This window comes from Carassius gibelio, chromosome B16, assembly GCF_023724105.1.
Source record: "Carassius gibelio isolate Cgi1373 ecotype wild population from Czech Republic chromosome B16, carGib1.2-hapl.c, whole genome shotgun sequence".
In the NCBI taxonomy this organism is placed as follows: Eukaryota; Metazoa; Chordata; class Actinopteri; order Cypriniformes; family Cyprinidae; genus Carassius; species Carassius gibelio.
Genome location: NC_068411.1, coordinates 26,004,538 through 26,031,732, shown reverse-complemented (window position 1 = coordinate 26,031,732; position 27,195 = coordinate 26,004,538). Strand labels below are relative to the sequence as shown.

The 27,195-nt window shown below is 39.3% G+C and overlaps 1 protein-coding gene across 3 annotated transcripts in view; it reads left to right on the top strand.

The window, feature by feature from the left end:
* Positions 1-18,823, top strand: part of LOC127975469 (dual specificity tyrosine-phosphorylation-regulated kinase 1B-like) — a 43,325-nt gene extending 24,502 nt beyond the window's left edge. For 2 of the 3 annotated variants that reach the window (XM_052579588.1, XM_052579586.1), the window contains exons 2-11: positions 6,574-6,719; positions 8,174-8,293; positions 8,410-8,598; positions 9,357-9,504; positions 9,779-10,065; positions 10,502-10,648; positions 11,475-11,636; positions 14,312-14,615; positions 15,472-15,575; positions 15,660-18,823. In XM_052579588.1, the coding sequence (XP_052435548.1) occupies positions 6,657-6,719; positions 8,174-8,293; positions 8,410-8,598; positions 9,357-9,504; positions 9,779-10,065; positions 10,502-10,648; positions 11,475-11,636; positions 14,312-14,615; positions 15,472-15,575; positions 15,660-16,406 (2,271 nt within the window). In that variant the 5' untranslated portion in view covers positions 6,574-6,656 and the 3' untranslated portion in view covers positions 16,407-18,823. The remainder of the gene's footprint in view (positions 1-6,573; positions 6,720-8,173; positions 8,294-8,409; positions 8,599-9,356; positions 9,505-9,778; positions 10,066-10,501; positions 10,649-11,474; positions 11,637-14,311; positions 14,616-15,471; positions 15,576-15,659) is intronic. The other variant, XM_052579587.1, reaches the window with a different exon arrangement.
* Positions 18,824-27,195: the final 8,372 nt, after the last annotated feature.

The following is a 27,195-nucleotide window of genomic DNA, read 5'->3' as shown; positions in this document are numbered from 1 at the left end:
GTGCATCCCTAATTTTTTGGGTAAAGTGCAGTGATCATTAGCTCATTGTTTGGTTATATACCAATGTACAGTAGCAGTTGGCTTAATAGACATAGGCTTGTTTAGCCCAACCTTCATTATTTGTCATCCCTCCCATTCTCTGTTAGTTCAGGATTGGAATTAAAGGACTCAATTATCCGTCAAGCATTAAGCTGCTTAATGCAGTTACGATATAATTGCTTAATTGGCCCATTTCAAGAATGTTTCCAAACAAGTAATCTACTGAGGCTGCAAAGTACTAACCCCACACCACACAAATCTGGATTTAATTTTAAACTCCAATTTCCAATTCAACTTTGGGCACAAAGTTGATGTCATGAACCATTCATAAACTGGTCATTTGACAGCTTTTGAGTCTTGTTATGATACACTAAGTTTGCTCTAAATGACTCAAAACAAGAGTCCAAAAGTCCAACGTTTGCAATGAAAATTCATACTCTTGTTGAACAGTAGGCTTGATGGAGACTAAATATGTAGAGTCGTAAGACTGTCAGGTGTTTTGCTGTCTCAACTTTAACCTCAACCTCCTTCCAATTGGATGATAGTTTATGTGTTGTTGTTGTTGAAGCAATGGTTAAAGGATTTTGGGATGAGCATTAACAGAATCATCTGAATATTTATAGTGTTGCATTTTCTGCTTAAAATTTTTATTTTTATCTGTGTATCCAGCTGACTTTTCTCCTGTTGCTATTTCTGTCCCCCCACCCCAGTCTGGCATGTCAAGCACTGTGTGTATAACTGCCTTTCAGAGGCCTGAGTAACTTTTAAAGATAGATATTCCTGCATGTAACCCATTGGGTTTAGGGAAAGCTGCAGGAATAATTCTGTTCTGTTGGTCCACCTATATGAGACGCAGAGAAGAGCTCCTAGGGCATCTAAAGACATCATATCAGCAGAGAATCGCAGCCCCGAATCAAGGTGCATGGAGTTTGGACTGTGTAAGAGAGAACGACAGTCACAGCGTTCATACAAACAACACCTCCACTCCTTGCCCTTTGCCCCTTTCACGCCGCCTTTCATGTTTGTTTATTCACTAGTTTTCAGTCTAAAGGTGAAATGCACAATTTTGCCACATGAAATCCATAATTATTGTGTTTTGGGTAAATGTAAAGTTTCATTTAACACAGAATATAGGATGTTGCTGATGATGTAGCATATTGATACAGCAGTTTTTTCCTGATATTATAACATTCACACTCTTAAAAACAAAGGTTCTGTAAAGGGGTTTTTGTCTGAAAGGCGATGTCATAGAAGAACCAGGAGAGCTTTTTTGTAAACCGTGCTTAAAAGAACAGTTTGAATAAAATTTTAAATGTAAAGATTCTTTTTCCACATGAAATAACCTTTTGAGGAATGGAAAGGTTCCGTGCAATTCAAAGGTTCTTCATGGAACCAAAGATGCCAATAAAGAAACTGTATTTTTAAGTTCAATGATAAATGGATTTATTTTGGTTTTAACTATTTATTTGCTGAAACCATTTATGTTTTAGCTCTTGAATCAGATCATTGAAATTACTTTTCCAAACATCCTCTGAGCATTTATAGCTGTTTATGTAGTTTGCAATAAAAACTTTTTGTGGCTCAATTATAACCACAAATAATTCTCTTCAATGCTCCTCTTATTCTAGTCTTATTAAATTCATCTATACTAGTACATAAACCATTGTGGAAAAATATCTGCCTATATTTTTCATCTTTGTGTGCCGATAAAATCTGTTGTTTCACATATTCAGAGGAAAAAGTGACAAATGCCCTTCATTCTCATTGGCTTTTCATCTCCCCGCCTCCTGCTGGATTAACGGTGGGCCTGAATCAGAACAAAAACATGTTATTGTTCACCAGATGCACACACAGTGTACCTGCAGGCCCAGAGCGGCTATTCTACCCTATCCATCCAGCATCTATCCAATCCCCCCACCTCACACACCACCACCACCAGCTCAGCTTCATCAAATGAAACATTGAAGCATCTTTTCCCACTGAAATCTCCCAATATCCCCATTTCACATACATTTTTGTTCAGATATTCACATTTCTCGTTCTCTCTGTATTTGTGTCTCCTGATTCACTCTCACATCATCCTTGCTGTGGTCTTTCCAAGAAAGAAAGTAAACAATGCGAATAGGCCTACACTCCTCGCTCTGTGTCAACATCCACCTCCACTGGAGCAAGTGGCTCATTACTCAAGGGGCGCTTGATTAGTGCTGGTCACTTTAGATTAGCCAGTCTGGTGTTAATGTGAGCTCGCAGTCGCTTTGAGCTGTGAAGGTACAGTCTCACCGAGAGATCAGTACGTAAGCTCCTTAGAGTCCCATGGCTCATGTTTAAAACGCAAGGATAAAGAAGGGTGGAGATTCAGCATTGTGTATGACAGCAGTCGGCGTGCATCTGTTTATGGCAAGCGGACTTGAAACTTAATGGTGATTAGAAAGAAATGGTAACTGTTTGAAAGATTTATTGTTGGTGCTTTTGCCTTTATTATGACAGGACAGTGTACAGATGACACAAAGGGAAGTTGGGGAGAGACAGGGGGTGGGATCAGGAAAGGTCCTCAAGCTGGGATTCGAACTCAGGACAGCCCAACGGCACTATATGTCAGCGCATTGCCCTAGAGGCAGTTGGTGTTGAGAAATGGCAAATGTTTTAGTGGTTGACTCATATAATAGCCTTTCCTATATTACCATTTTCAGATCCATCTTTGATTGGCCAAAAATTTTGACTTGTGCAAAATCTACTGTCAGCCAAATGTTTTAAGTGAATTTAGAAGCAATTGAAAAGTCCATATCAGCATTGGTTGAATACCAACGTTCAGACAGTAATGTGCTTGTTTTAGTGCTGGCTGTTGTTTTGGACAGTCGTTGTACATCTAGCTAATGATGTATTTTGAGGTAGGGGGATTATTTTATTTTTAATGCCCAGTGTGAGCTCTCAGTTTACCAGTGTCACTGTATGAGGCGTCCACCCAGATGGCTTTTTATTAATAGTGTGGAGTCTGACTCAGCTATGGGGGCCTGACTGTTTAAAGTATTCCGTGGTACTGTTTGGGATTTGGCAGCCAAGGAAAGGTTGGACGGGGTTATATCGCATAACACTGTGAGAGGTGCTGAACTTAGTGGAAAGGTTGAAAGTTTTGCAGAAACCCCACTGAGGATGGTGTTCTCTTGCAAAGAAGTGAGTTCTGAGAATCAAAAGTGGGCAAAAGATCATTCAGTCCTTAAATAAATAATCTTTCATCAAACTTGATTTTGGGAAGACTTAAAGTTATAGTCACATTTAACATTGTTTGGTGTATGGTTGGGCGATGTCCATGTTAGATTTTACTGAAACTAAAAAGAGATTGTGAATCGCCATCGGCATCAGCCCAACCCTAGTTGTTGTTGTTGTTGTTGTTTTATAGATTAATTTCAATAGGATCAGACTCGATTGGAAACCTCATTTGAGGGCCAAAGGTATTGCAAATGGTCATGTTTGTCAAACAAATTTACCACGTTGCCCAACAGAAAACTGCTTGGATTGAATGTGACTTTTAGGTTGAGTTCTGCAATATTGACAAAAGATTTTTTGCCAGCAAGATGTGCCCGCATGTTAATTCTTTCAGGTTCATGTGAGATTGGAAATCCCATACCTGCTCACAATGACCCATAATATTGTTGGACAGAGTTTCAGAGCTTCTGAAACCTGAAGTCCTCTAATGTGGGGCATGACATCCATGTAACCGTGTCATCTGCGGGCACGCAAGCGCACATTAGACTGGGGGCATGATGTGACGCACACATCCTCGCCTTATTCACCTCTATGTACTGTATGTCTACAGTGTCCTTTATCCGACACGCGCTCAAGCAACACCAACTTGTTGCTTCATACTAAGGTCAAATTTTATCTCCTGCATTGGATATTTGATTTTATGATGAACAGGAGTTACGGAGCCTCTCGAGTCACCGTTTACGGTGGTTGTTCAACACGTGTTTCTTCTTTTCAGATAAGTTGTGGATAATAACCTGAGTTTCCTCCCTGTCCTCTTTTCCCTTCATGCCAATCATGGTGTTTCCAACTTTGGCTCAGTAGCACCAGTGTTCCCATTACCCTAACAGGGAATAAGATAGGGGGTCAGTACGGACATGGGAAGGGTGAGGTGGGAGTGATTGGGGGGGGGGCTGTTCAGCTGTTCGCATGCACACAAAACCATCCTCTTCCTGTGCCTTAGAGACAGGGAGTAGGCTGGTCTGTTGCTATTGTGACACTGTGATTGGCAGCTGGCAGCTGTGTTTGGTCAGCTGTGGGGATGTGGAATGAGGTGGGAGGGGGGGTCTTTGCATGGTTAATTGCAGTGGATGATTATTTCATACACCACCTGATATATTTAACTGCTGCCATGTGACACTTGCGTATGTGACAGTAAATTCTACCCAGGCACCTTTGTGTCTATAGAGGAGCATGTGTCTTGTTATATTTTGTTAATATTCACACCTTCGGGGATGGCTTTTATCGGCGAAGATTGAGAGCGAGAAGGGGGAAAAAGAAGAGAGGTAACAGGCAGGGAAAGGGAGGGTGAGAGCGGCATTGTGGGAAGGGTTGCTGATACAGCACAAGCTACCAGGTTTATTTATAGAGACCTCGCCGCCCAGCCCTTGGATACCAGCAGCCAATCGGGAAGGAGAGAGGCAGGTGGCCTCTGCCAATCAGAGCAGAGGAAGGGGGGTGTCACACTCAGGAAGTTCTCAATGTGATCGTTTCAGCATTTAAAGGCACAGTGTGACATTTTTTCCTGGTGCTCAGTAGGTCGCACGCTCTTTTAGTCATCATTTCCCTCTTAAAACGAGGAGGAGGAAATGAATTGAAATAAACAAGTGTGTTTTTTTTTTTTTTTTTTTTTTTTTTTATGAGATCATTGTGTGGGTTCGTCGTTTTGTCAGATGAATTGAAAATGTTTTGCAGTACTGGGCATTGATTGAGTTGTCTAGTCATTTGCAACAGGGTCTGAGAAAAATTGAAAGCAGTTGGAGATGAGTCACATATGTATATCCAGGCAGGTTTCCTGTCCGTGAGTTGGTGCTGGGACTCCTCCTATGGGCATGTAACAGCAATGCTTGCCATCACTCCGTGGGATTGATTATGTTCAGATGTGTCGTTTTGCACTTTGTTTAAGCTACGGCCATTGATCGGACGGCTATTTCAAGTTGTAATGTGTCATTGATAAATTTCACCCCCCATTACTCCTCACATGTCAGCCCCTGAAAGCAGCAATAAAAGCATTCACCGTGGAATAGCTCATCCATTACATATTTCACTTCCCTGCTTCCGTCCTCAGCAATCTTACTTAATTACTGTACTCTCTACACATTCTTGCCTCTTTCCCGGGATGTCTGTTACTTCCTTTGTGCATTATGAATGTTCAATGTTCTAGTGGATTATTGTGTGCAAAAACTAATTTACTAATTTATTTCATGCAAACAATTTTCATTCTCGTTACATAAATTACTATATATATATATATGTGTGTGTGTGTGTGTGTGTGTGTGTGTGTGTGTGTGTGTGTGTATATATATATATATGTGTATATATATATATATATATATATATATATATAAGTATTACTTAAAGAATTGATTTACTATTATAATAAACTATTCATTGTACTGTCGTTTAAAATAAAATTGTAAAATAATTTCATATAATACAATATAGATTATTATTATTTATATGTATATAAGTAAAATGTTTGGGCACAATACAAAGGAAATGAAAATTAATGCTAAAAGCTGAAAATGCATCGTGAACCTACAAAAAAACTAATAAATAAATATGCTAAATATATTTTCTTTGGATATTGGAATTGAAATGGGACATTTTCACCATGATGTACCTGTAATTTGAGGACCTTACTATATAGCAGGCAGCCTAATGTGCAGACGTTTTTTGAAAGCAATAGCAGCAAGCATATTTTTGGCCAACAAGTGGCAGCACAGGACCATGGATAGCTCTGCTTGCCTCCCAGTCACTCCCATCATCCACAGAGATTTTGCTGTGCAATGTCATACAGCAGTTTTTCTTTGTTCCACTGGGTTGGTAGTGACATATAGTGCAATGATTTTCTGGCGTTTGTATATTGTCTGCTGGTAGCTGTCGGAAAAACACATCTTGCTTAGAAAGTTAAGAGAATTATTCAGATTTGGAAACCATTCTCAGGTCTTTGAACGCACGCTTCCAACGCACGCTTGTCATGCTGACCTGAGGAACAGTGCTGTAATTTCTCATCCAAAATGAACTGGAGCTTCTTGAGAGGAAAGCCGATCATTCTTATCACTATTCCGTCCTATTATAGGAGATTTCAAAGATCTTTTAGCTGGAGACTGTGAAAATGCCTTCAGTTTGACTTCCAATATGGTGTGTGTGTGTGTGTTCATATTTCTACTTCCCCCTGCAGTGCAGTGTTTCTCCCCACACCCATGTCAGTATTTGCTTGGCATGTGTGAGGCTCTTTAGCAATGTGTCTTCTGAAACCTCTCTCGTTTTTTCCCCATTTTCTCTATGTAGGCGGAAGCAGCTCAGGATGCAAGCCCCCCTCCTCTACCCTCTGCCAGCCTGCCGCCTTGGGCTTCTCCCCCGCTGAGCCAACCATGTCGAGCCAGCACAGCCACCCCTCCTTCGGTAACATCCACTCCATGGCCGACCAGCAGCAGGTACCAGAATCATGCTTCCTTGCAATTAAATTCTATGATATAACCCATATTCAAAGCATCATTGTCATTTTTGGTTGGATTTCACCAGTCATAGCAACAAAAAATAAGCTTAAATAAACACAATTACTTGGTGTTTAAAAGGTTAATTGCAATTGCATACACTGTGTTTAAAAACTTGCTGAGAAAGGCCTCAAATGAAGATGACATTATTGTGTTTGACTATTAAATCATTGCATAGACATTACAACAAGTGACTGCAGAAGGCAGTATAAGGATCTATATAAAATTGTCTGTTACTGGCCTGCAGTCCATAGTTAAATTATGCATTTGAGTTGAGTTTATCTATTTGCCTCAGGTAGAGTAATGGGTTGTTTATCCAGGATACAGGTTCTTATACTCTGCAATGTTTCATTATTGGTCTATGTATACATCCATATAGTGTTGTCACGATACCAATTCCAGTACCAAAGCAAATCACAAAAATATGCTAAAAAAAAAACAAACCAAAAAAACTTTTTATCACTAAAAATAAAACCAATACCATTCTTTATACTTATTTACAATTTTGTTTGAAGTTTTTCTACAAGTAATATAATTATGAAAAACAGTAATTAAGTTTCACCCAAATTTTGTTTTTTTGTCAAATTTTTATGTGAAATTTAAACACATTTTATTTCTTGGTAAATAAAGGGGATTTGCTATTAAAATTAAAACAAGGAAGAGATATTGTGATTTATTTCTTTAAAAAATAAAGTTTTATCAATTTTTTCAACAGTAGTTACAGTATCACATACATTCTACTAAATAATAGTTATATTTCTAGCACAATGCCTTTATGTAAAAATGAACATTTATTTTGATGGGCTACCGTGAATACCTTTAAATTGACACTGGTTTTACTCAAATGCTACAGTAAAATGCTTGTGAAGTGACTCAGAACAGTTCTGGTGATGTTGTTTATGTATTTATGTCCTCATTGAGACGCAGATGCTGAAATTACTGCAAGGGTCACGTGCTTCAGTCTATGTAGTAAACAAACCCGCACGTCTCTGCCATTCATTCATTCATTCACACAGAACACGCAGGATTCAAATTTCAACCAACTTTTGCAGCTTAACATTTACAGATACTGGTCCATATGGAGATTTGATTTGATTAATTTATGCTAACTTTGACAAATTCAAATGTAAGTTTAATTTTCATGACTGGATTTTGAGAATCTGTCTGCGTTTTTTGCTTCGCGGAAATCATATCGCTGTATGCGTTAAGAACCGGGTTGATCGGGTTCCTCGGTACCACCGGTACTTAAAGAAACCTGGTACCATGACATATATATATATATATATACGCACACACACACTCACCCTCTAACCTTGTGGTTTTTGTTATGGTGGTTCCTCAGTTTTCCCTCCTTTTTTCATACAATCGTCTCGGTGTCACTTTCTTTTCCCCAGGTGCTGTCAGATATGACCATCCTGCAGAGGAGGATTCCCCCAAGTTTTCGAGATCCCGCCAGCGCACCGCTACGAAAACTCTCAGTCGATCTCATCAAGACATACAAGCACATCAATGAGGTGAGCCAGCAGGCCTTTTCATATTTATACTCCCAATAAGAGCAGTGATACAAACTCCAGTGATTAGCGAAGTAGCAACAGAGGTGCAAATATGAAGTCTTTTTCTTGCTTTCCAGGTATATTACACGAAGAAGAAACGGCGAGCCCAGCAGGTTCCCCCCGAGGACTCTAGCACCAAAAAAGAGCGCAAGGTGTACAACGACGGCTACGACGACGACAACTATGACTACATTGTGAAGAACGGGGAGAAGTGGCTGGACCGCTACGAGATCGACTCGCTTATTGGCAAGGGCTCCTTCGGACAGGTTAGTTTAACTCTGGAGATGAGAATAGAATTGGCTAAGACTACACGATTTGGTCAAACATCTCATTGCTGCTACTTAGATATTAAGTCTAAAAGAATACAGGCATAAAATCAAACCGAAACAATGGTGCTCATGTTCAGTAGGGTGCATTAAAAATGGCAAACTAGCAAGTGATGTTTTGTCTACAAACTAACTTGACCCAGAAGTGAACTAATGTGACTCTATTTTGTATTGTATCCGGATTTGAAAGTTGATCTGGATCTACTTTTTTGGTTTTAGCTGTGCCCTCAGTTACTTTTTTACATTCACACCGTCAGTTGAAGTATGATAATATAGTGACACAATTTTGAAGTATCATAATTTTCTTTATTTTAATATTCATTGGTGAAATTAGTCAAATTCATCTCTCAGGACTTTTTGGTGGAGAACCAATAACGCTTTCTGTATAACAATAGTTTTTAATATGCTCCTCCAAACCAAACATAAATGTAAGCCCTGGTGATGTTTCGTTACATTAGTCAGACTAATACAATTATGAAAATAATGTAAGCTGCTTTGTGTTCTCGATTAATGCGTTATTTATAAGCAAACCAGACTCTAAAGGTCTAATAAATGGCAGAAGAAGGATTGTTTTTACAGTGAATGCAGAGAATTTATAGCTCTGTGTACAGAAACTTAAAATGTTCAATTTTATACACACAATATGTTGATACTGTCATTTACTGTTGTAAAACTATAACATGGTCGTCTGTGTGCAGGTGGTGAAAGCCTATGACCACCACGAGCAGGAGTGGGTGGCCATCAAGATCATCAAGAACAAGAAAGCCTTCCTGAACCAAGCCCAGATTGAGCTGCGGCTTCTTGAGCTCATGAACAAACACGACACTGAGATGAAGTACTACATAGGTAAAAACCAGACACAAGATTATGAATATAAGCAGCTGTTACTCTACTTTTAGTCTTCTGTAGTATAACCCTGACCTAATGGCAAGAGAATTTCCTCCCACCACAAAGCAACAAGTAAACAAGACTAAAAGTAGTACATGAGGCTATTTCACAGAGTGTAATGAATGATCTGGATCTCCTGGATGTCTAGTTGAATTGCTACGAACTGCATTTTGCCAACTGCTGCCAAGCAGCCACCCTAACACACTTCTTTTTCTCATTTTGGTTTATTCAGTCCACTTAAAGAGGCACTTCATGTTCCGTAACCACCTGTGCCTGGTGTTCGAGCTTCTCTCCTACAACCTGTACGACCTCCTGCGTAACACCAACTTCCGCGGCGTCTCGCTCAACCTGACGCGCAAGTTCGCTCAGCAGCTGTGCACGGCGCTGCTCTTCCTGGCCACGCCCGAGCTCAGCATCATCCACTGCGACCTCAAGCCCGAGAACATCCTCCTTTGCAATCCCAAGCGCAGTGCCATCAAGATCGTGGACTTTGGCAGTTCCTGCCAACTAGGACAGAGGGTGAGATCGCGTTGTTTGTTAACAGCAGGCTTATATGAAGTCACAAACAGTAGTAATTGGTGAACTTGCATTTAAACAAACAAAATTGACATGCAGTGGTAAACATTTAATGGTTACATTTTCAGCATTGCATGTCAATTTTGTTGAACATTTAATGGTAAATGTAAGAGAGAAGGAAAAACGCAGTGGTCTTAGTTGATGGGATGTGCATTCAGAGCACATTCTAGAGGACTTTCCCACAGCTGAAATGGATTTTACTGCTTGAGATTCCTAGTAGCAGTGCTGCACCCTTTTTACCATGTAGAGTTTACTGCCCCCTAGTGGAGAAAAGTGTAAATGTACTCAATAGTCACAATGAGAGCTCGGTCTGCTTATAATAAACTTGTGCATGCTTTGTCTGTGCAGGTCATTCATTACTGTCTTCTTTCTTTATTAGATTTACCAGTACATCCAGAGTCGGTTTTACCGCTCTCCTGAGGTGTTGCTGGGCATGCCGTATGACCTGGCTATAGACATGTGGTCCCTGGGCTGTATCCTGGTGGAGATGCACACGGGCGAACCGCTCTTCAGTGGCTCCAATGAGGTACGGCTCTGGGATTAGTCACACAATGACTGTGCAAAGCTTTGTGACGTACTATGTACGCCTTTTTTTTTTTTGACGTTCATCCACGTGTAAGAATTGCACTTTAACAGGCATACAAACAGGAGCTAAGACATTTTATTGTTCTCAGCCTTGTCAAAATTTATCCATTATTAAATTATTTTTTCTACATTTTGATCACCATATCAGCTTCTGTGGCTGTTTATGGCGAGAGCCAGGTTTAGTTATTTTCAAATGAAATTAATATTGGTCTAGACACAAGATCCTATCTGTACGCCCTTTAATCAACTTCTTAAAGGGATAGCTCATCCAAAAATGAAAATTCTGTTATTAATTAGACCTTCTTTCATCTTCAGAACACAAATTAAGATATTTTTGTAGAAATCCGAGAGCTTTCTAACCCTGCGTAGACAACAATGCAACTAAAACATTCAAGGCCTAGAAAGGTAGTAAGGACATTGTTAAAATAGACATCAGTGGTTCAACCTTAATGTTACAAAGCTACGAGAATGCTTTTTGTGCGCAAAGAAATGACGACTTTATTCAACAGTTTCTTCTCTTGCGTAATTTCATCAAAAATATCTAAATTTGTGTTTTGAAGATGAACTAAGGTCTTACAGGTTTGGAACGACATTACGGTGAGTAATTAATGACAGAATTTTCATTTTTGGGTGAAATATCCCTAATGCATTTCAAAATTTATTAATCTGGTATACGTATGATATCAAAGGATGCATACTTGCTAAAATGTCAGTTGCAACAAAATCCATTTGGGTCTTGCTCTAACGCTGTACTGTATCCTTCTCAGGTGGACCAGATGAATAAAATAGTGGAGGTGCTGGGGGTCCCGCCCAACCATATGCTGGATCAGGCCCCTAAAGCACGCAAGTACTTCGACAAGCTGTCCGACGGCCTGTGGACCGTCAAGAAGAACAAGGACATTAAGAAGGTACTTTATCCTTCAGCCTCCGTGAGTAAAACTCTGCTTCTACTTAACCTTTGCCTTCCTCCCAAAGACCCCCATCCCTCACCATCACCTGCTCCACGCAGACACTCACCTTATCCTCATGGAGAGAGGAAGAGAGAAAACGGGGGCTAAAATGTAGGAGGATGTAGAAAAAGTTTGGGGATGGAATTGAAGCAAGGCTATATTGTATTCTAGTGAACCTCCTCCTCTCTCCGCTGACCCCCCTCTGCTTACAGAGGCACGAGGTCAATCAAGACCCCAACCTACAGCATCTGTTCTCCTCATCATTGCCATCATCACAGTCGCTTTCACAACCATCCACATTCGGTCTCTGAAGATGTGCTTATAGTACAGTATACATCAAGATATGTAAAATAAAAGCCCCAAAATATGTGGAAACCAATTTTTAAATACTATATACAATAGCAAGCAATGACAGGATATAATCTTAGAAAACTGGACCACCTAGTGGTTTTGAAATTAAATCCTCATTAAGTACACTGTATTATTATTATTGATTGGGTGTCCAGATACTTTGGGCCAAACACTACCTTTTAAAACTTTGGGGTCGGTATGAATATTTTGTGAAATATTAGAAACAATAATACATTAGTAATACCAGTGCAATATTAATACACTAAAGTGAGAGGGGAAGTACAAAATATTTTGATTACAAAAAGCTGTTTTACTGAGCTTTTTATTCATCAAACAATCCTGAAAAAAAGTAATAAATACAGCTATTTTCAAAATTGATAATAGAAATGTTACTTTAGCACCAAATAAGTATAATAGAATCATTTCTGAGTGATCATGTGACGCTGAAGACTAGAGTAATGGCTCATGAAAAATATATTAAATAAAATATATCAAAATAGAAAACAGTCATTTAAAATTGTAATACTACTTTGATAATATAAATGCAGCCTTGGTGCATATAAAATATCAATATCAATGTAAAAACAAAAATATCTTGCTGACCCAAAACAATTGAACGATAGTGTTAATAAAAAAGTTAGGCTTTATAATGAAGTCCCATGTGTTAATAATATTTTACCTGTATTAATCTTTGTTAATGTTAATTAAAAGTTAATTTGTGTTAGTTAGTAGTGCATCAACTTGCATGTTAACAAATAAAACTTTATTGTAAAGTGCTGCTAAAATAATGTAAAGATTTAAAATATAAATGTAATATTTCATGAAAAGAATCCCTATATATTGATATGTATATATTGCATTGGTAGAGCACTACCTTTTACCTGTTAGCAGCTCTTAGTGTGGCAGTGACACGCATTGGGTCGCAGGTTAAGTGAGTGCAGACAGTAGCTAGAATGACCCTGTTTCCTGTGAAGATAAGTGAAAGTAGCTTCAGGTTAATTCTGTAGAAAGTGTGTTTGTGTGTGTGTGTGTGTGTGTGTGGCCGCAGATTAAGATGAAAAGGTGATAGCAGGTGAAGGGTAAAAGTCTGGATGAGGTCCTAGTACACTTTGTTTTTCAGGATTAATGTCTGGCACTTGATGCCAACTCATCCAGAGACTCACCTCAAATGCTCCTGTGATTCCGTGTGTACAATAAAGAAAAAGGTTAAAACATTTGAAAACGTTGTACTCTTTTACAGTGGAGGTGCTGGAACATTGAAGTCTTTTTATAGTATTTATGGACCATGGTATAATTTAAATGGCACAGATTAGGGTCAGACTCAAAGGGCCAGAGCTTTGTTTATGACGGGGTTCAACAATAAGGGTTTTTATTTTCTGATGACCAAGTTTCTTTGGTTGACCTGACAAACAATCTCATTGGCTTCAACACAAAAATGTTCTCACAAACTTTTTTTATATTAATGATTAAGGAAGAAAAATAAAGCATGCTTACTATAATAACAAAGAAGTTGAACATTTTATGCTGTAATTTTGTAGTAATAGTTGGAGGTTATGGAGATTTGTGATTGTGTGTAGTTCTTTCAACTGAAGTTCTTTCAAAAAGTCCCATTGTTGAACCCTATACGACTCTTGAGAGCTCCTATGCAACCGTCGTTATACCCACAAAACCACAAACATCTCTCACTTTCAGCCCCCCATCACCTGCATTCAGTAATGATTTCTGAGACCGAGTTTCCTATTAAAGTCAACATGAAATCAAAATTGCAGTACACATGTGCTCTGTCTATTAATGCGCAGAGAGGAAAAATGTTTTCCCAATTTCAATAATCTTTTAAGAATGTATTTACTGCTATATTTTTTTTCTAGCTAACATGTTAATCTAATGCTGGTGAATGTTAACGTGAACAAACTTGCATTCACATCATACTACATTTGGGTATGTAACTTTCATTAAAAATGTGGAACACACTTTTCATGTTCTAGTCACTTCCCAAAGGATGAATTTCAAGCTGAATGCTACTTTTTTACCAATAAAATAACGCATATAAGTTTTAATCAGAAGTGGGTTGCAAATGACATTTCATGTTGACTTTATAGTATTAAAGTAATAATATTAGTAGATTTATGTATTTCTTAATCCTAAAATTGGTTGTTATTAATGTAATATGTTTCTAGTCTAGTTCATCTTCCATTTTCCTTAAATGTATATAAATGAATAACGTTTGAACTGTTATCTGCACTAAATGCTACACATTTGTTCCTCATTCTCTTCCCTTCCTCTGTGTTGTTTTGTCCCTCCAGGAATATAAACCACCTGCCACACGACGACTGCACGAGATCCTGGGGGTGGAGACGGGAGGTCCAGGGGGGAGGCGAGCTGGAGAACAGGGTCACGCGCCCTGCGACTACCTGAAGTTCAAGGACCTGATCCTGCGCATGCTGGACTATGACCCCAAGACGCGCATCACACCCTTTTATGCGCTGCAGCACAACTTCTTCAAGAAGACGACGGATGAGGGCACCAACACCAGCAGCTCCACCTCCACAAGCCCTGCCATGGACCACAGCCACTCCACCTCCACCACTAGCTCCGTCTCCAGCTCTGGTAAGTGTGTGTAATGCAGCGGTCACACTAGAGTTTGAGCTCGCAACATTTCTATGAACCTGGCAATGTCACACTCTGTGGCATCTTTTTAAAACATATAAAAGGGGTGTTGCAATAAACTGTGTCACAATATATTGCAATACAAAAATGCAACAATGCAATGATATGTATTGCGAAATCATATGTATTGCCAAAATCATATGTAGTAATATTTCATATTTTGCATCAGATATGGTAATGGGACATCAAATAATGTAGTCTCAGATGTTCGCAAATTTGATCTTCCTTGTGTACTAATTATTATTAATAAAAAAATAAATAAATACATAATTAGCAATTTTATGTAGTCTGAGACTAAGAATGTGTAAATAATAACTCAGAATCATGAATTTTCTGTGCACGGGGGAATAGGACGATTCATATCAATTCCTGATATGATACCAAATGTACTATTTTTATTAGAAGTACTTTTTATTAACTGTTGTATATATGTATATTCCATATGCGTTACAATAAGTTTTTTTAAAATATATTTATTAATAAAAAAAACTTTTTTCATTTTTGTTTCTGTATGTTCAAAATCTCTTGAGATCAGTATTGTGTATTAAACCGAATCGTGACGTGAGTGTATTGTTACACCCCTAAAACTCTATTCCAGTTCGCCACTATTAAAGCATGAACTCTATTCCAGTTTGCTGCAACGCTGCAGATTTAAAGTTTATGTTCTTTAAATTCAGTTAAGAGTCTCACACGTCTTCAAATTCACTAGACTTGAACTTTGGAATGCAAATTCATATAATCTTGCATTTCCTGGGACACGTTTTACATCAGTTCTTTGTCCTTGCTCCCAATCCAGGTGGATCTAGCGGTTCTTCCAATGACAACCGAAATTACCGGTACAGCAACCGGTACTACAACAGTGCAGTCACTCACACGGACTACGAGATGCAGAGCCCACAAGTAAGCAATCGTTGCAGAGCACCACACAGCTCCTCGGTAACATGAGTCGTTTCGACTCATATTGATCGCCTCTTTTCTTTCCAGGCTCCATCTCAACAGCAGTTGCGCATCTGGCCGGGAGGGGACAGCAGCATGGGTCAGCTGTCCAACAGCAGCAGTGACTCCTCCTACCCACAGCTCCTGTTGCACAAGCCGGCGGCCACGCAGCACTCGCGCCACTTCCTGGGCAACATTGGGGGCATGATGGAGCCGCACCATCCCCACCCCATCTACGGCAGCCACCACAGCAACGGCAGACAGCTCCGGCAACAGCAGCAGAACCAGCCGCAGGGCCAGGCCTCGCAGGGCCAGCAGGGCCAGGCACTGATGCCCATCTCCTCCCCGCAGATGCAGGACAGCATCGAGCTCAGCCTCACCCACCACCACCACCTGGGTCAGTCTTCCATCATGCAGCCGCCCCCGTCGAGCTTGGACTCCAGTCAGTACGGCTCCTCCAACCTCCACCTGGGCCTCTCTGCCTTTCGGACTAGGACAGTCATGGCCCCCCAGCAGCCCCCTTCTGCTTCCCAGCAACAGTTGCCCCAGGCCCCAGCCTCCCAGGACAGCATGGTCGCTGCCTCCAGTTTGGGATACATCCCTCCGTGCTACGCTGGCAGCAACAACAATAACAACCCACCGCAGGGAAGCGTCGGGGTTGGGGGGGTGCTCACCGGGGGGCCTCCACCCAGGGGAGTCGGGGGAGCTGGGGGGCGGCCGGACTCCGAGGAGTCTGCCATGATGGCAGTGTGCGGCAGCGGGAGTGGGAGCGGTCAGAGTGCAGCCAACTCTTGATAAATCTTGAACAAATTCCAAAAGCCATACGAAAATTTTAACGACAACATAACGGTGACAAAAGCGGCACACGTACACATACACACGCCCGCGTGACACGTAGTAAACGTACGACACACATATACGCGTGTGTGGCCACACGTAACAGAATCGCAGAGAAAAACTTGTGAAATATCAGACAGTCAGTTTCGTTTTTTCATTTCGTTGTTTTGGTTTTGCATGGGGAGAAGGTCAAGGGAGGGATTTGAAGCTATTTTTATCATCATTTTTCTGTTGGTTTGTTTTTCTTTTTATCGAAGGAGAAGGGCGGCGGCTGAAGTAGTTGCAAAAGAAGGTTTCAGAACGTTTGTTTTTACCATTCTTATATTGTTGTTTGACTTTGTGATTTCAGGACAGGTTTGCAGCGAGAGATTTTTATTAAGGCGAGGAGAGTTTTGGTTGAAAAAAATTGAATGTTTTTGTCAACACGACAGCAGCGGGAGAGAGTACCTTATGCTTTTTTTATTTTTGGTTTGTTTAGTTTTTTCCTGAGGTTTTGCCGTAATATGTATATTTTTAATTTATTAAGAATCACTACATAAGGAGAGTGACAGGAGAGGGGTTAGAAAGAGATCTAAATTGAGAGGTGGGTTTATTTATTCAATGTTTTATTTATACAGTTGTGGGGTTTTTTTTTTTTTTGGTCAGACATGATACTTAATGCATAGAAAACAACAAACAAACTGGGTTTGAGGTTTTTTTGTTTTCTTTCTTGGCTTCATTTTGGTGTTTTTGGTTGCTTTTTTCTAGTTGAGCATAACCCACACACATATAAACAAACACACAGGCAAGACATACACAAACACACTTTTGTTACTTTTTTTTTTTAATGTTTCCAGTCTTTATCTCGCTTGACACACTGGCTTATATATCTCAAACTATGAAACAAATCCTACGAATGAAATAAAGCAAATGACAGAAACTGTTTTTAGTCGCCACACAGTGAGCAACACCAACTAACAACAACTAGAGGAGGAGGCTGAACCATGAGCCGCTTTCACGAGGAGAGGGGGAACATAACTCGACTTCATATAAAGGAGGAAGTGATGCAGGAAAGTCTTGGAAAACATCAAAACATTTTGCCAGAAGGAAAACCAAAATGCTTCCCTGTTGTTCGTTTCAAAAAATAGTCTGCCTTCTTCACCATCTCACTAGATTCTCACCCCTCTCTCTTACTTTGGTTCCTCTCTCTTTTTTTTAAACTCTCTTTGTTTTGGACAGAAAATACATTTGTATTAATTCTGGATATGCTAAGCCAAATCTTGCTGTAGCTCTCTCTCTCTCTCTTTATTTTCATACTTACCCCATGTTTCTGTTGGAAGGAAGAGTCTGGGGCGAGATTTAGCGGGAGGGCGGAATACTTCGTTTCGAAGGGACACTGTCACGCCCTCCTGACTGAGGCCCCTCTCACTCTGACTTCATTTCCTGCCTCTCATTTTGTCTATTCTCCCCCTCCTCTCCTTCCTCCTTCACAACACTCTGTGAGTGCTGTTTGCCATCAAGTCAAAAAAAGTGAACTACTTCTCTCTCGGCTGCTATCTCCACTCTCAACCATGTTCGGATTGCTGCTAAAGAAAACAGACAGATAAATAAATAAATGAATAAATAAATAAAAATGAGAACTTTTTAACCCTCCTGCTTCAGAAAAATGACAAATAAACCACTGCATCTCATGTATTTATTACTATTTAACAAGGAAAAAAGAAAAAAAAAAAGAAAGAAAAATCTGTTTTCTGCTGTTTTTTTGTTCGCTTTCTTTCTTGGTACAGGTTAAAGCTTGACATTTATATTATGTAACGGAAACATGGTATTAAACAAGTGCCTCGATTTATTGATCAGCCACTGGACGGAATTGAACAGAAGAGGATTATAGGAGTTTGATCAAGGTTTATTATATGTATAGCTAAAATTCAAGCCTCATGCAACTGTGTAGAAATCCATGACAATTCAAACATCATGTGAGAACTTCATATTGGACGCGAGCGTCATTCAGTATGACTGACCGATACCATATATTTAATTAACTGATGACATCTTCATCCATTGTAATCTGTGTACATAGCATCCATGCATCATCCAGTTAACGTTAAAGCAATGTTAGGGTGAAATGTCATTTTCGAGGTTAATTCTATTGACTGGGATTCGAACCTGCCACCTTCGAGGCGTCAGGACCTGCAAACTACCTTATTCTGCTCAGATCAGTGATGATGACTGCTGTCCTTTATGTTCTTAATAACCAGTTAAAACTTGTAATTGGCCTCACTGGCTTTTTTACTTTGTCATTTTTTTCAACACCATCCTTCATGAAAGCATAATGTCTGAAGTATTATGATCTCATCGGTTTTGGTTTCTCTATTAAAGAGAGAGTTGCCTCTGTAGGTCCTCCAATCTTGTTCTGTTTAAAGCAGACCTTGGTCACAATAGAAATGTCACACTCACCATGCATTGTCAGAAACTTTGAGCACTGATAAACTTTGAAAATGCAGATGTTTCCGAGCTGCTTGTAAAAAAAAAAAAAAAGAACAGATTTTTGTGTCTATTCAGTTATTATTGAAGAGTATAGGAAATATATCTATCTGATATATTTGTTGCTCTGTCACCTCTCAATAAATCTTGAAAACCCTCACACAAGCCAATACCTCTGTTGAAGTGGAGGAGCATCCAAATTTTTTAATTGTAATAATCACAAGATCAGTTTGATTATTTTTAACTACCATTCCATAGGGAAAGCTAATTCAGATGTTATTGGGAACTTCTTGGTTTGGTAGATGTAATAGCTTACACTCACAAGCTGGCTGATGCAATTTTTAATGGCTGTACTGCAAGTCGGAAGTTACTGGAAGTTGCATCTAAAATGTGTAATGCTGGTCTTTTATGAATCACTTGATTGAATTAGACTTACTGTATCACATTTTGTTGAAGAAGATAAGTGTATAGTCTCACAACAAGAATCGCTGTGTATGATTGAAAAAAAAAAACGATTCTTTAAGTACAAGTCAGTCAGAAAATCCTATAAAGTTCGTATTTTCTGCCAAAACAATCACTTAATTCTATTTTAGATCTTAAATGTACATGCTTCTAACTAAAGCTATAAATCATATTTTGTGTTAAATCTTAAAACAATATCAAGCCTAATGCAGGAACCCGCAACTGAGTTTATTTTAAGTTTTTTTATTTATTTATTCGGATCTTTTTAATGAATAGTTCGACTCTTTTAAGACTTTTATTGACTCGGATCCTGTGGTGGTTGAATCGAACCGACTCAGTGAATCATAAACTGAGCGTACCGAGGACCAGGCGAAAAGTAAGTTAATTTAATAATCGAATAGCAAACGTGTAACAAACAAAAACAGTTTTATACACTCAAATAGGAAATCAAATTAACAATAAACATATAGAAAAGACGGGGAAAAGTAGCCTATATAGCATCTAAGTAACGAATTTCAGTATTATTTAATGTAAATCGATATTAGCTTAATCTTTTTTTTAGTTTATTGTTATTTTGTGTGTGCCTATTAAATTATTCGCAAAAAATATATTTTTTTCAATTAAAAAATAATCTATAAAACCACATAATAAACAGCATTGCGTACGCCGACGCAGAATTACGTGATGACGTTAGTATATTTTTTCTGATTTATTAGTGGTGCTTGCCGGAGGCAAGGCATCACTATTACTATGCTCCGTGCTTATTATTATTCTTCTTCTTCCGCCAAAACTTCGGCGCGTAACTTGTCCCGCAGCCTTTGTCACAGACCAACGAAACAGGCGTCAAATCGTGCGGCCTATTCGGGAGATGCGTGCTATGACTTTTATAAGCGATCGGGTGTACGATGTTCGTACATCGGGCGAAAAAATGGCCGAAAAAACCCATAGACGTAACATTGCGGTGAACTTTGACGAGTTTTATCTCCAAGTGAGAATTTTGCAGAAACATGTGAATCACCACATTTGTAGAGGCTATCAGGCTGTGCGAGAGGATACCTCGCAGAGGGGTACAAGTTGTACCCCTGGGGTGCTAGAGACCCCCAAAGTTGCCCCATTGACATAGTATGGTGAGGGATCGCCCATGAAACACTGTGCTTTTCCTACTATGGGAAATTACTTATAGGCTAGTGACAATGCCCCTGAATTTTCGAGATACCCCTACCGGAGGTAGAACTAAACCCAGCAATGTTTTTCTTCATCTCTAAGGTCTCCCATATATGAAATGGATTCTTGGCTAAAAATATTTTACTGCTAAGATTGTTAAATTAACAGATATTGTTATACACCACAAAACCAATAAAGGACTAAAATATAGCCTGTCCGTATGGGAGTTAAGGCATATAAACTAATGCAGATCAATCACACAAGCTCTGAGAGCTTTGAAACTTGACATGTTTGTAGTCAGGAAGTTGATTTAACTACTAGAAAAGACTGGATGTGAATATCTTGATGTATGGAATAAATAGACACATGTAAACACATATCTAAAATAAGCGGACATGCACAAATTTAATATCTATGCAGAATGTTTTCATTTACTTTGTGCTTGCTTTGCCTGGCATTATCATAGAAACACATATGATGGCTTGTTGGAAAGGTGGGGTTGTGCTGAATCCAGCAATACCAAATATGTAAATATATGATAAAAGAGAAGTGTTCTGTCACTCAATGTATGATGTGTCCAAAATGAATGAAAATGGAACACTGACATAATTGAGTCCAAACCCATTCATTACCAGTGGTGAGAAGAATGTTGAGAAATTCAAATATAAGAGACATCAAAAAATATTTAATATGGCACCTTGTACTATATGGAAACAAAGATTGAAATCGAAAGATAACACCTTACCATAGCACAAACAGGAGACCAGGAGTTTTAACTTAATGAACTTTTTAATAAAACTATAACTTAACTTCACACAATACAACTTAAATTACTGTCTTAAATAAAACAAATGGCAATCTAACTAAAGAAACAAACACTCTTTGGGGAAATGAGCCCTGTCTTCTCAGGCTGTTTAGTTTATTTTCTAGCAGCAACCATTTGGAACATCAACTGCTTTTGGGAACCGTTGGAGAAGGGTCTGGCTGCAGACTTGCACTTGCACTCTCAGACACTGCTTCTGCTAGCAAGGCCACTTGAAGTCTTTATTTTTTATTTTGTTCTATTTATTGATAACTTTTTGTTTGAATTTCCCAACATTTTATAACAGTTGCCATGTATGGAGCCAGAAGAGTCTCAATATAGATAAATGCACACACTACATTCACATATGCACACACAGGATTCATAGATGCACACACATGATTCATAAATACACACACAAGATGCACAAATGCACACAAAATTCACAAATGCACACACAAAATTTAAAAAGCACAGAAGATTCACAAATGCATACAAAATTCAGAAATGCACACAAAAATCAGAAATACACACACAATTCAGAAATGCAAACAACATTTACAAATGCACTCAAGATTCACAAATGCACAGGACAAGATTCAGAAATGTATTTCTGATGCACACACACATATATCTTGATTCACAAACTGCTTGCGGTCTGTGAACTTCACTGCATTTGTGTGTGAATTTTGAGACTCCCCTGACTTGGCTTGACACACAAATGCTTTTTTTTAAACAAGGAATGATCAGCAACCAATCAGATATCTCCCTTGTTTGAGCCAATCACAAGAATGCACCCCATGTGGGGGGATTGTTTACTTATAAGCCAATCACATGAACCTGTTCACACAGCAATTGTATTAAATTGTATGAAAATACAGATGTTTAGATTACAATTCAGGTTTATTTTTTATTATTTTTTACTAAATATAAATTTAAAAATGTCTCAATACATATAGCCCAGTGACTGCAGAAAAAAAGTTAACCATGTATTCATAAATTTGCAATAGGCAATTATTTCATTTTATTGAAATATTTTAATGAAAGTAAAAAAAAAAAAAAAAAATGTTTAAACCTTTTTGAATATTTAAATATATCTAAATATTCTTTTGGATGCAATATAGAAGTCACTTTAATTATAATATTCAGTCCCTACATGAAGAGAGAGTCAGTGGTCCGCTGCGAGAGGAAAGTGGCTCTCTGGCTGCGAAAAGTGGGTCTCCGGCTGTCGTTCGCTTAGGAAAGTGAGTTGATCGCTGCGTGAGGAAAGTGAATCGTTCGCTCAACTTCGCTGCTTGAGGAAAGTGAATCGTTCGCTGAGGGAAGTGAGTCGTTCGCTGCGTGACTCGTGAGGAAAGTGAATCGTTCGCTGAGGAAAGTGAGTCGCTCGCTGGGTGAGGAAAGTGAATCGTTCGCTGAGGAAAGTGAGTCGTTCGCTGCGTGACTCGTGAGGAAAGTGAATCGTTCGCTGAGGAAAGTGAGTCGCTCGCTGGGTGAGGAAAGTGAGTCGTTCGCTGCGTGACTCGTGAGGAAAGTGAGTCGCTCGCTGGGTGAGGAAAGTGAATCGTTCGCTGAGGAAAGTGAGTCGTTCGCTGCGTGACTCGTGAGGAAAGTGAATCGTTCGCTGAGGAAAGTGAGTCGCTCGCTGGGTGAGGAAAGTGAGTCGTTCGCTGCGTGACTCGTGAGGAAAGTGAGTCGTTCGCTGCGTGACTCGTGAGGAAAGTGAGTCGTTCGCTGCGCAAAGTGAGTCGCCGGCTGTGTGAGGTAAGTGAGTCGTTCGCTGAGGAAAGGGAGTCGTTCGCTGCGTGAGGAAAGTGAGTCGTTCGCTGATTGGCTTATAAGTAAACAATCCCCCACGTGGGGTCCATTCTTGTGATTGGCTAAAACAAGGGAGATATCTGATTGGTTGCAGATCATTCCCTGTTTAAAAAAAGGCATTTGTGTGTCGAGCCGAGTCAAGGGAGTCTCAAAATTCACACACAAATGCAGTGAAGTTCACAGACCGCAAGCAGTTTGTAAATCAAGATATATGTGTGTGTGCATCAGAAATACATTTCTGAATCTTGTCCTGTGCATTTGTGAATCTTGAGTGCATTTGTAAATGTTGTTTGCATTTCTAAATTGTGTGTGTATTTCTGAATTTTGTGTGCATTTCTGAATTTTGTATGCATTTGTGAATCTTCTGTGCTTTTTAAATTTTGTGTGTGCATTTGTGAATTTTGTGTGCATTTGTGTATCCTGTGTGTATTTATGAATTATGTGTGTGCATGTATGAATCCTATGTGTGCATATGTGACTGTAGTGTGTGTGCATTTATCTTTATTGAGACTCTTCTGGCTCCATAGCCATGTGGCAAAGACAAGAAAAAATAAACTAAATTACAATGTCAATTGCAATCGCTACTTGCACTCTCCGCTACCTGTGACTTCACTTGCAATCAACACAAATCGTGCATGTTGCCAATGGAGACGAGACGCTGTGGTTGTGATTAAACGATTAAAACTAATTTAGTACTATAACGTACAGGGTCCTGCAAGAAAAAGACAAGCACAGACCTTGGCCACAGAACAGCAGAATATGAACGCAATGCACAAAGTCTTTCGTTAAGCGTTTTCCTCCTGTAGAAAAAAACTAACACTTAATATGGCATAATGTATTCAGACACATTAAGTTCAATTAAAAGATCAAATTCGATATAAAGTTATTATTCAATGTACTGCAAGTCAAGCAGATGGCTATGAACACAATGTGCAAACTTTGTCCTCCCATACAATAACGCTTAATGTGGCCTAATAACAGACTAAGATGATAAAGACAATTTAGTAGGCCTAGGCTAGCCTATATGTCTTGTTGTTGACTCTAAGTATATACAGACCAGCAAATATGAACGGGCATTATGCATTAAGTGATTTTAAAGGATCAACTCCGTACAGGCAAGCAGACGAGTACAGAACGCAGTGCGTTAAATTGTACATTAAACGTTTTCCTCCTATAGAAAATCATTATAAATAAAACACATAATGTAGGTTAATGGACAAAGACAGTGATATAAACAAGTTGTAGACAGTTTATTCTATATGGAAAAATGCTTAATGTGAAACTTTGCGTGTTTCGTTTATTCTGGGCTCACATGCTTGCCTGTACATATTAGTTATGTATTTTAATAAAGTAGAGAAGCATGAGTTTGGCCTTTCTCATCTATGTCCATTATGCCACATTTTGCGGTATGTGAGGAAAATACTATATACATATTCCTTATATTAATGAACTGTACATTTAATTTGATATTTTAATAGCATCTTAATATATTAAGCCATGTTAAGTGTTTTTTTTTCTATGCTTAGCTAGAGACTTTATGCAAATGTTCATATTCTGGTGTTCTGGCCATGGATTTGCAGATCTTGTCTTTTTCTTGCAGGACCCTGTACGTTATAGTACTAAATTAGTTTTAATAATTTAATCACCACCACAGCGTCTTGTCTCCATTGGCAACATGCACGATTTGTGTTGATTGCAAGTGATGTCACAGGTAGCGGAGAGTTCAAGTAGCAATTGCAAGTGACATTGTAATTTAGTTTCTTTTTTCTTGTCTTCACAACCTGGCTTTATAAAATGTTGGGAAATTCAAACGAAAAGTAATAAAAAAAATAAACAAAATAAAAAATAAAGACTGCAAGTGATGTCACTAGCGGAAGTACAAATGTCTGAGTGTGCAAGTCTGAGAGTGCAAGTGAAAGCCTGCAGCCAGACCCTCTTGAAACATTTTGGGGTCAACCCCCCATGATGTTACAACTGCAACACACCACTCATCCACATTGTCACCAGTGACAAAGTGGGTCATATTTGGACAGTCAGGGCAAGAGCAAAACCCTGTGCAGGTCAAGCCCACAGAAAGACACTGGCATTTGGTGGCATTGGTGCAGTTTCCATCTTTACAGTAGAGGTGGGTGAGGTCTCTAACTCCTTTAGGTGCTGGTGCCTTCTGGAACATCACAGATTAAATGCAGCCACCTTCTCTGAGCCTCCATCCTCTACCAACTGGGTTCCAGAGAAGAGGTTTGGCCAGGTGGCTGTGACGCCACACTACTGTTTGGTACACGGCTCTCAGCACATGTTGCTGGAAGCCATCTTCTGTTGGGGGTAGATTTGCTGCTGACACCTCAGCTCATCCAGGTTGGTGCTAGGATGCCCATCTTGGTGCCTCTTCTTTGTCTTTCAAGATCTTTGATTGAGTGTTGGTGGTAATATCTATCAAAAACTATAACGACACAGCTGTGACCTTCCTTTCCCATTAAAATTGCGATCTTTTTCCAGACACACTCACCCAGGTCATTGAACGTTTGAAAGGCTGAATCATTGAGCATTTGAAGAAGATCCATGCCATCAATGATATATGCTGATGGTTCTTTTACACTTGGCAGCTGCTGTTGTCTTCTTTATGCTTCCATCATCAAAAAACAAAGAGGGTGGGACAAAATCATGTTTAATCTGAGATACGAGATTTTTATGACTTGGGAGCGGGGAGATACGAGGTTATGCACTCATTGATAAGAATGATACAGACACAGACGTCGCTGCTGCCAGCAGTGTTCATCAGTGTTGGGGCTAGTTACTCAAAAAAGTAATATATTACATATTACATATTACTCTCAAAAATAGTAATGCCTTACTTTACTTTATTACTCCCTGGAGAAAGTAACTAGTTATATTACTAGTTATATTACTAGTTACATCTTTTTTTCTTAATTACTCTATGATTGCCTGAGATGCATCAGATGGAGGGAGAACATACAAAGGAGGAGTGTTCTTTAGGGTCTTTATCAGTGGCGGCTCCTGCCAATTCTCTCAGGGGGGGCAAATGTTTGCTCTATTAATGAGGATAGGTCACCCATTCAATTGATAAATTAACGGGTAGTTAAAGATGTAAAGGGAACCGAACTACTATAGTATTAATTAAAAATAAACTGACATTAGGAATCAATCTCTTGCACTCCTTATTTTTCTATATCCGTGTTAACACTATTCATCAGCATATGAAGACTAACACTAGGATGTGGTTTTTCCAAAAAATACTTTTTACTTTTCGATTTCAGTTTAATAAGAAATAATTGAAGTCACATAAATCACTGTTTACACAACTCACTTATATTACTGCTCGTCAGTACACCTGTTCTCTAATCAGCGGTTAATTCCATCAGGTGCGTGATTTCACATAGAGCAGCTGTTACTACACAGAGCCGTTATTAACTGAGAAGATGCGCAAATCCAGTTCATTTTCAGCGTTTATTGGCACGGTTGTATGAACATATGGTTCACGCACCTGATGGAATAAACCGCTGATTAGAGAACCGGCTTTACTGAGATGCGCATTAACGAGCGGCCGATCGTGATCGGAGCACTCCTACAAAATAATTACTGAATCTCCACCCGTCGAAACTAGCTTTCTGTTGCTGGGAACCTTCCTCTGAAAAAGAGCTAGCCATTGTTGACGCTTCCATTTTTCCCCATCTGTCTGAGCGTGCCGCTCTGCTGCCGGCTGTCGACCAATCAGTGATGGTAAATGATACCTCGTGCCAAACCCAGACCAATCACTGTTCCATTCACGCCCTCCTTCCCTTCCCTTCTGTTCTCTGTGTTGTGTGCCTTGTGTGTGTGATGAAGGTGCTACTGGCAAATGTAACGCAAGTAACTAGCTTGGGAAAACTGTAATAATATTACCATTTTCAGACGAGTAATGCCTTACACTACTAGTTACTGAAAAAAGTAATATTATTACAGTAACAACACTGGTGTTCATCAAAGTCTGCGGTCGTGTCGGGCCTTTTGACAAGAGATAAGGCTTTAAGGGGTAACTAA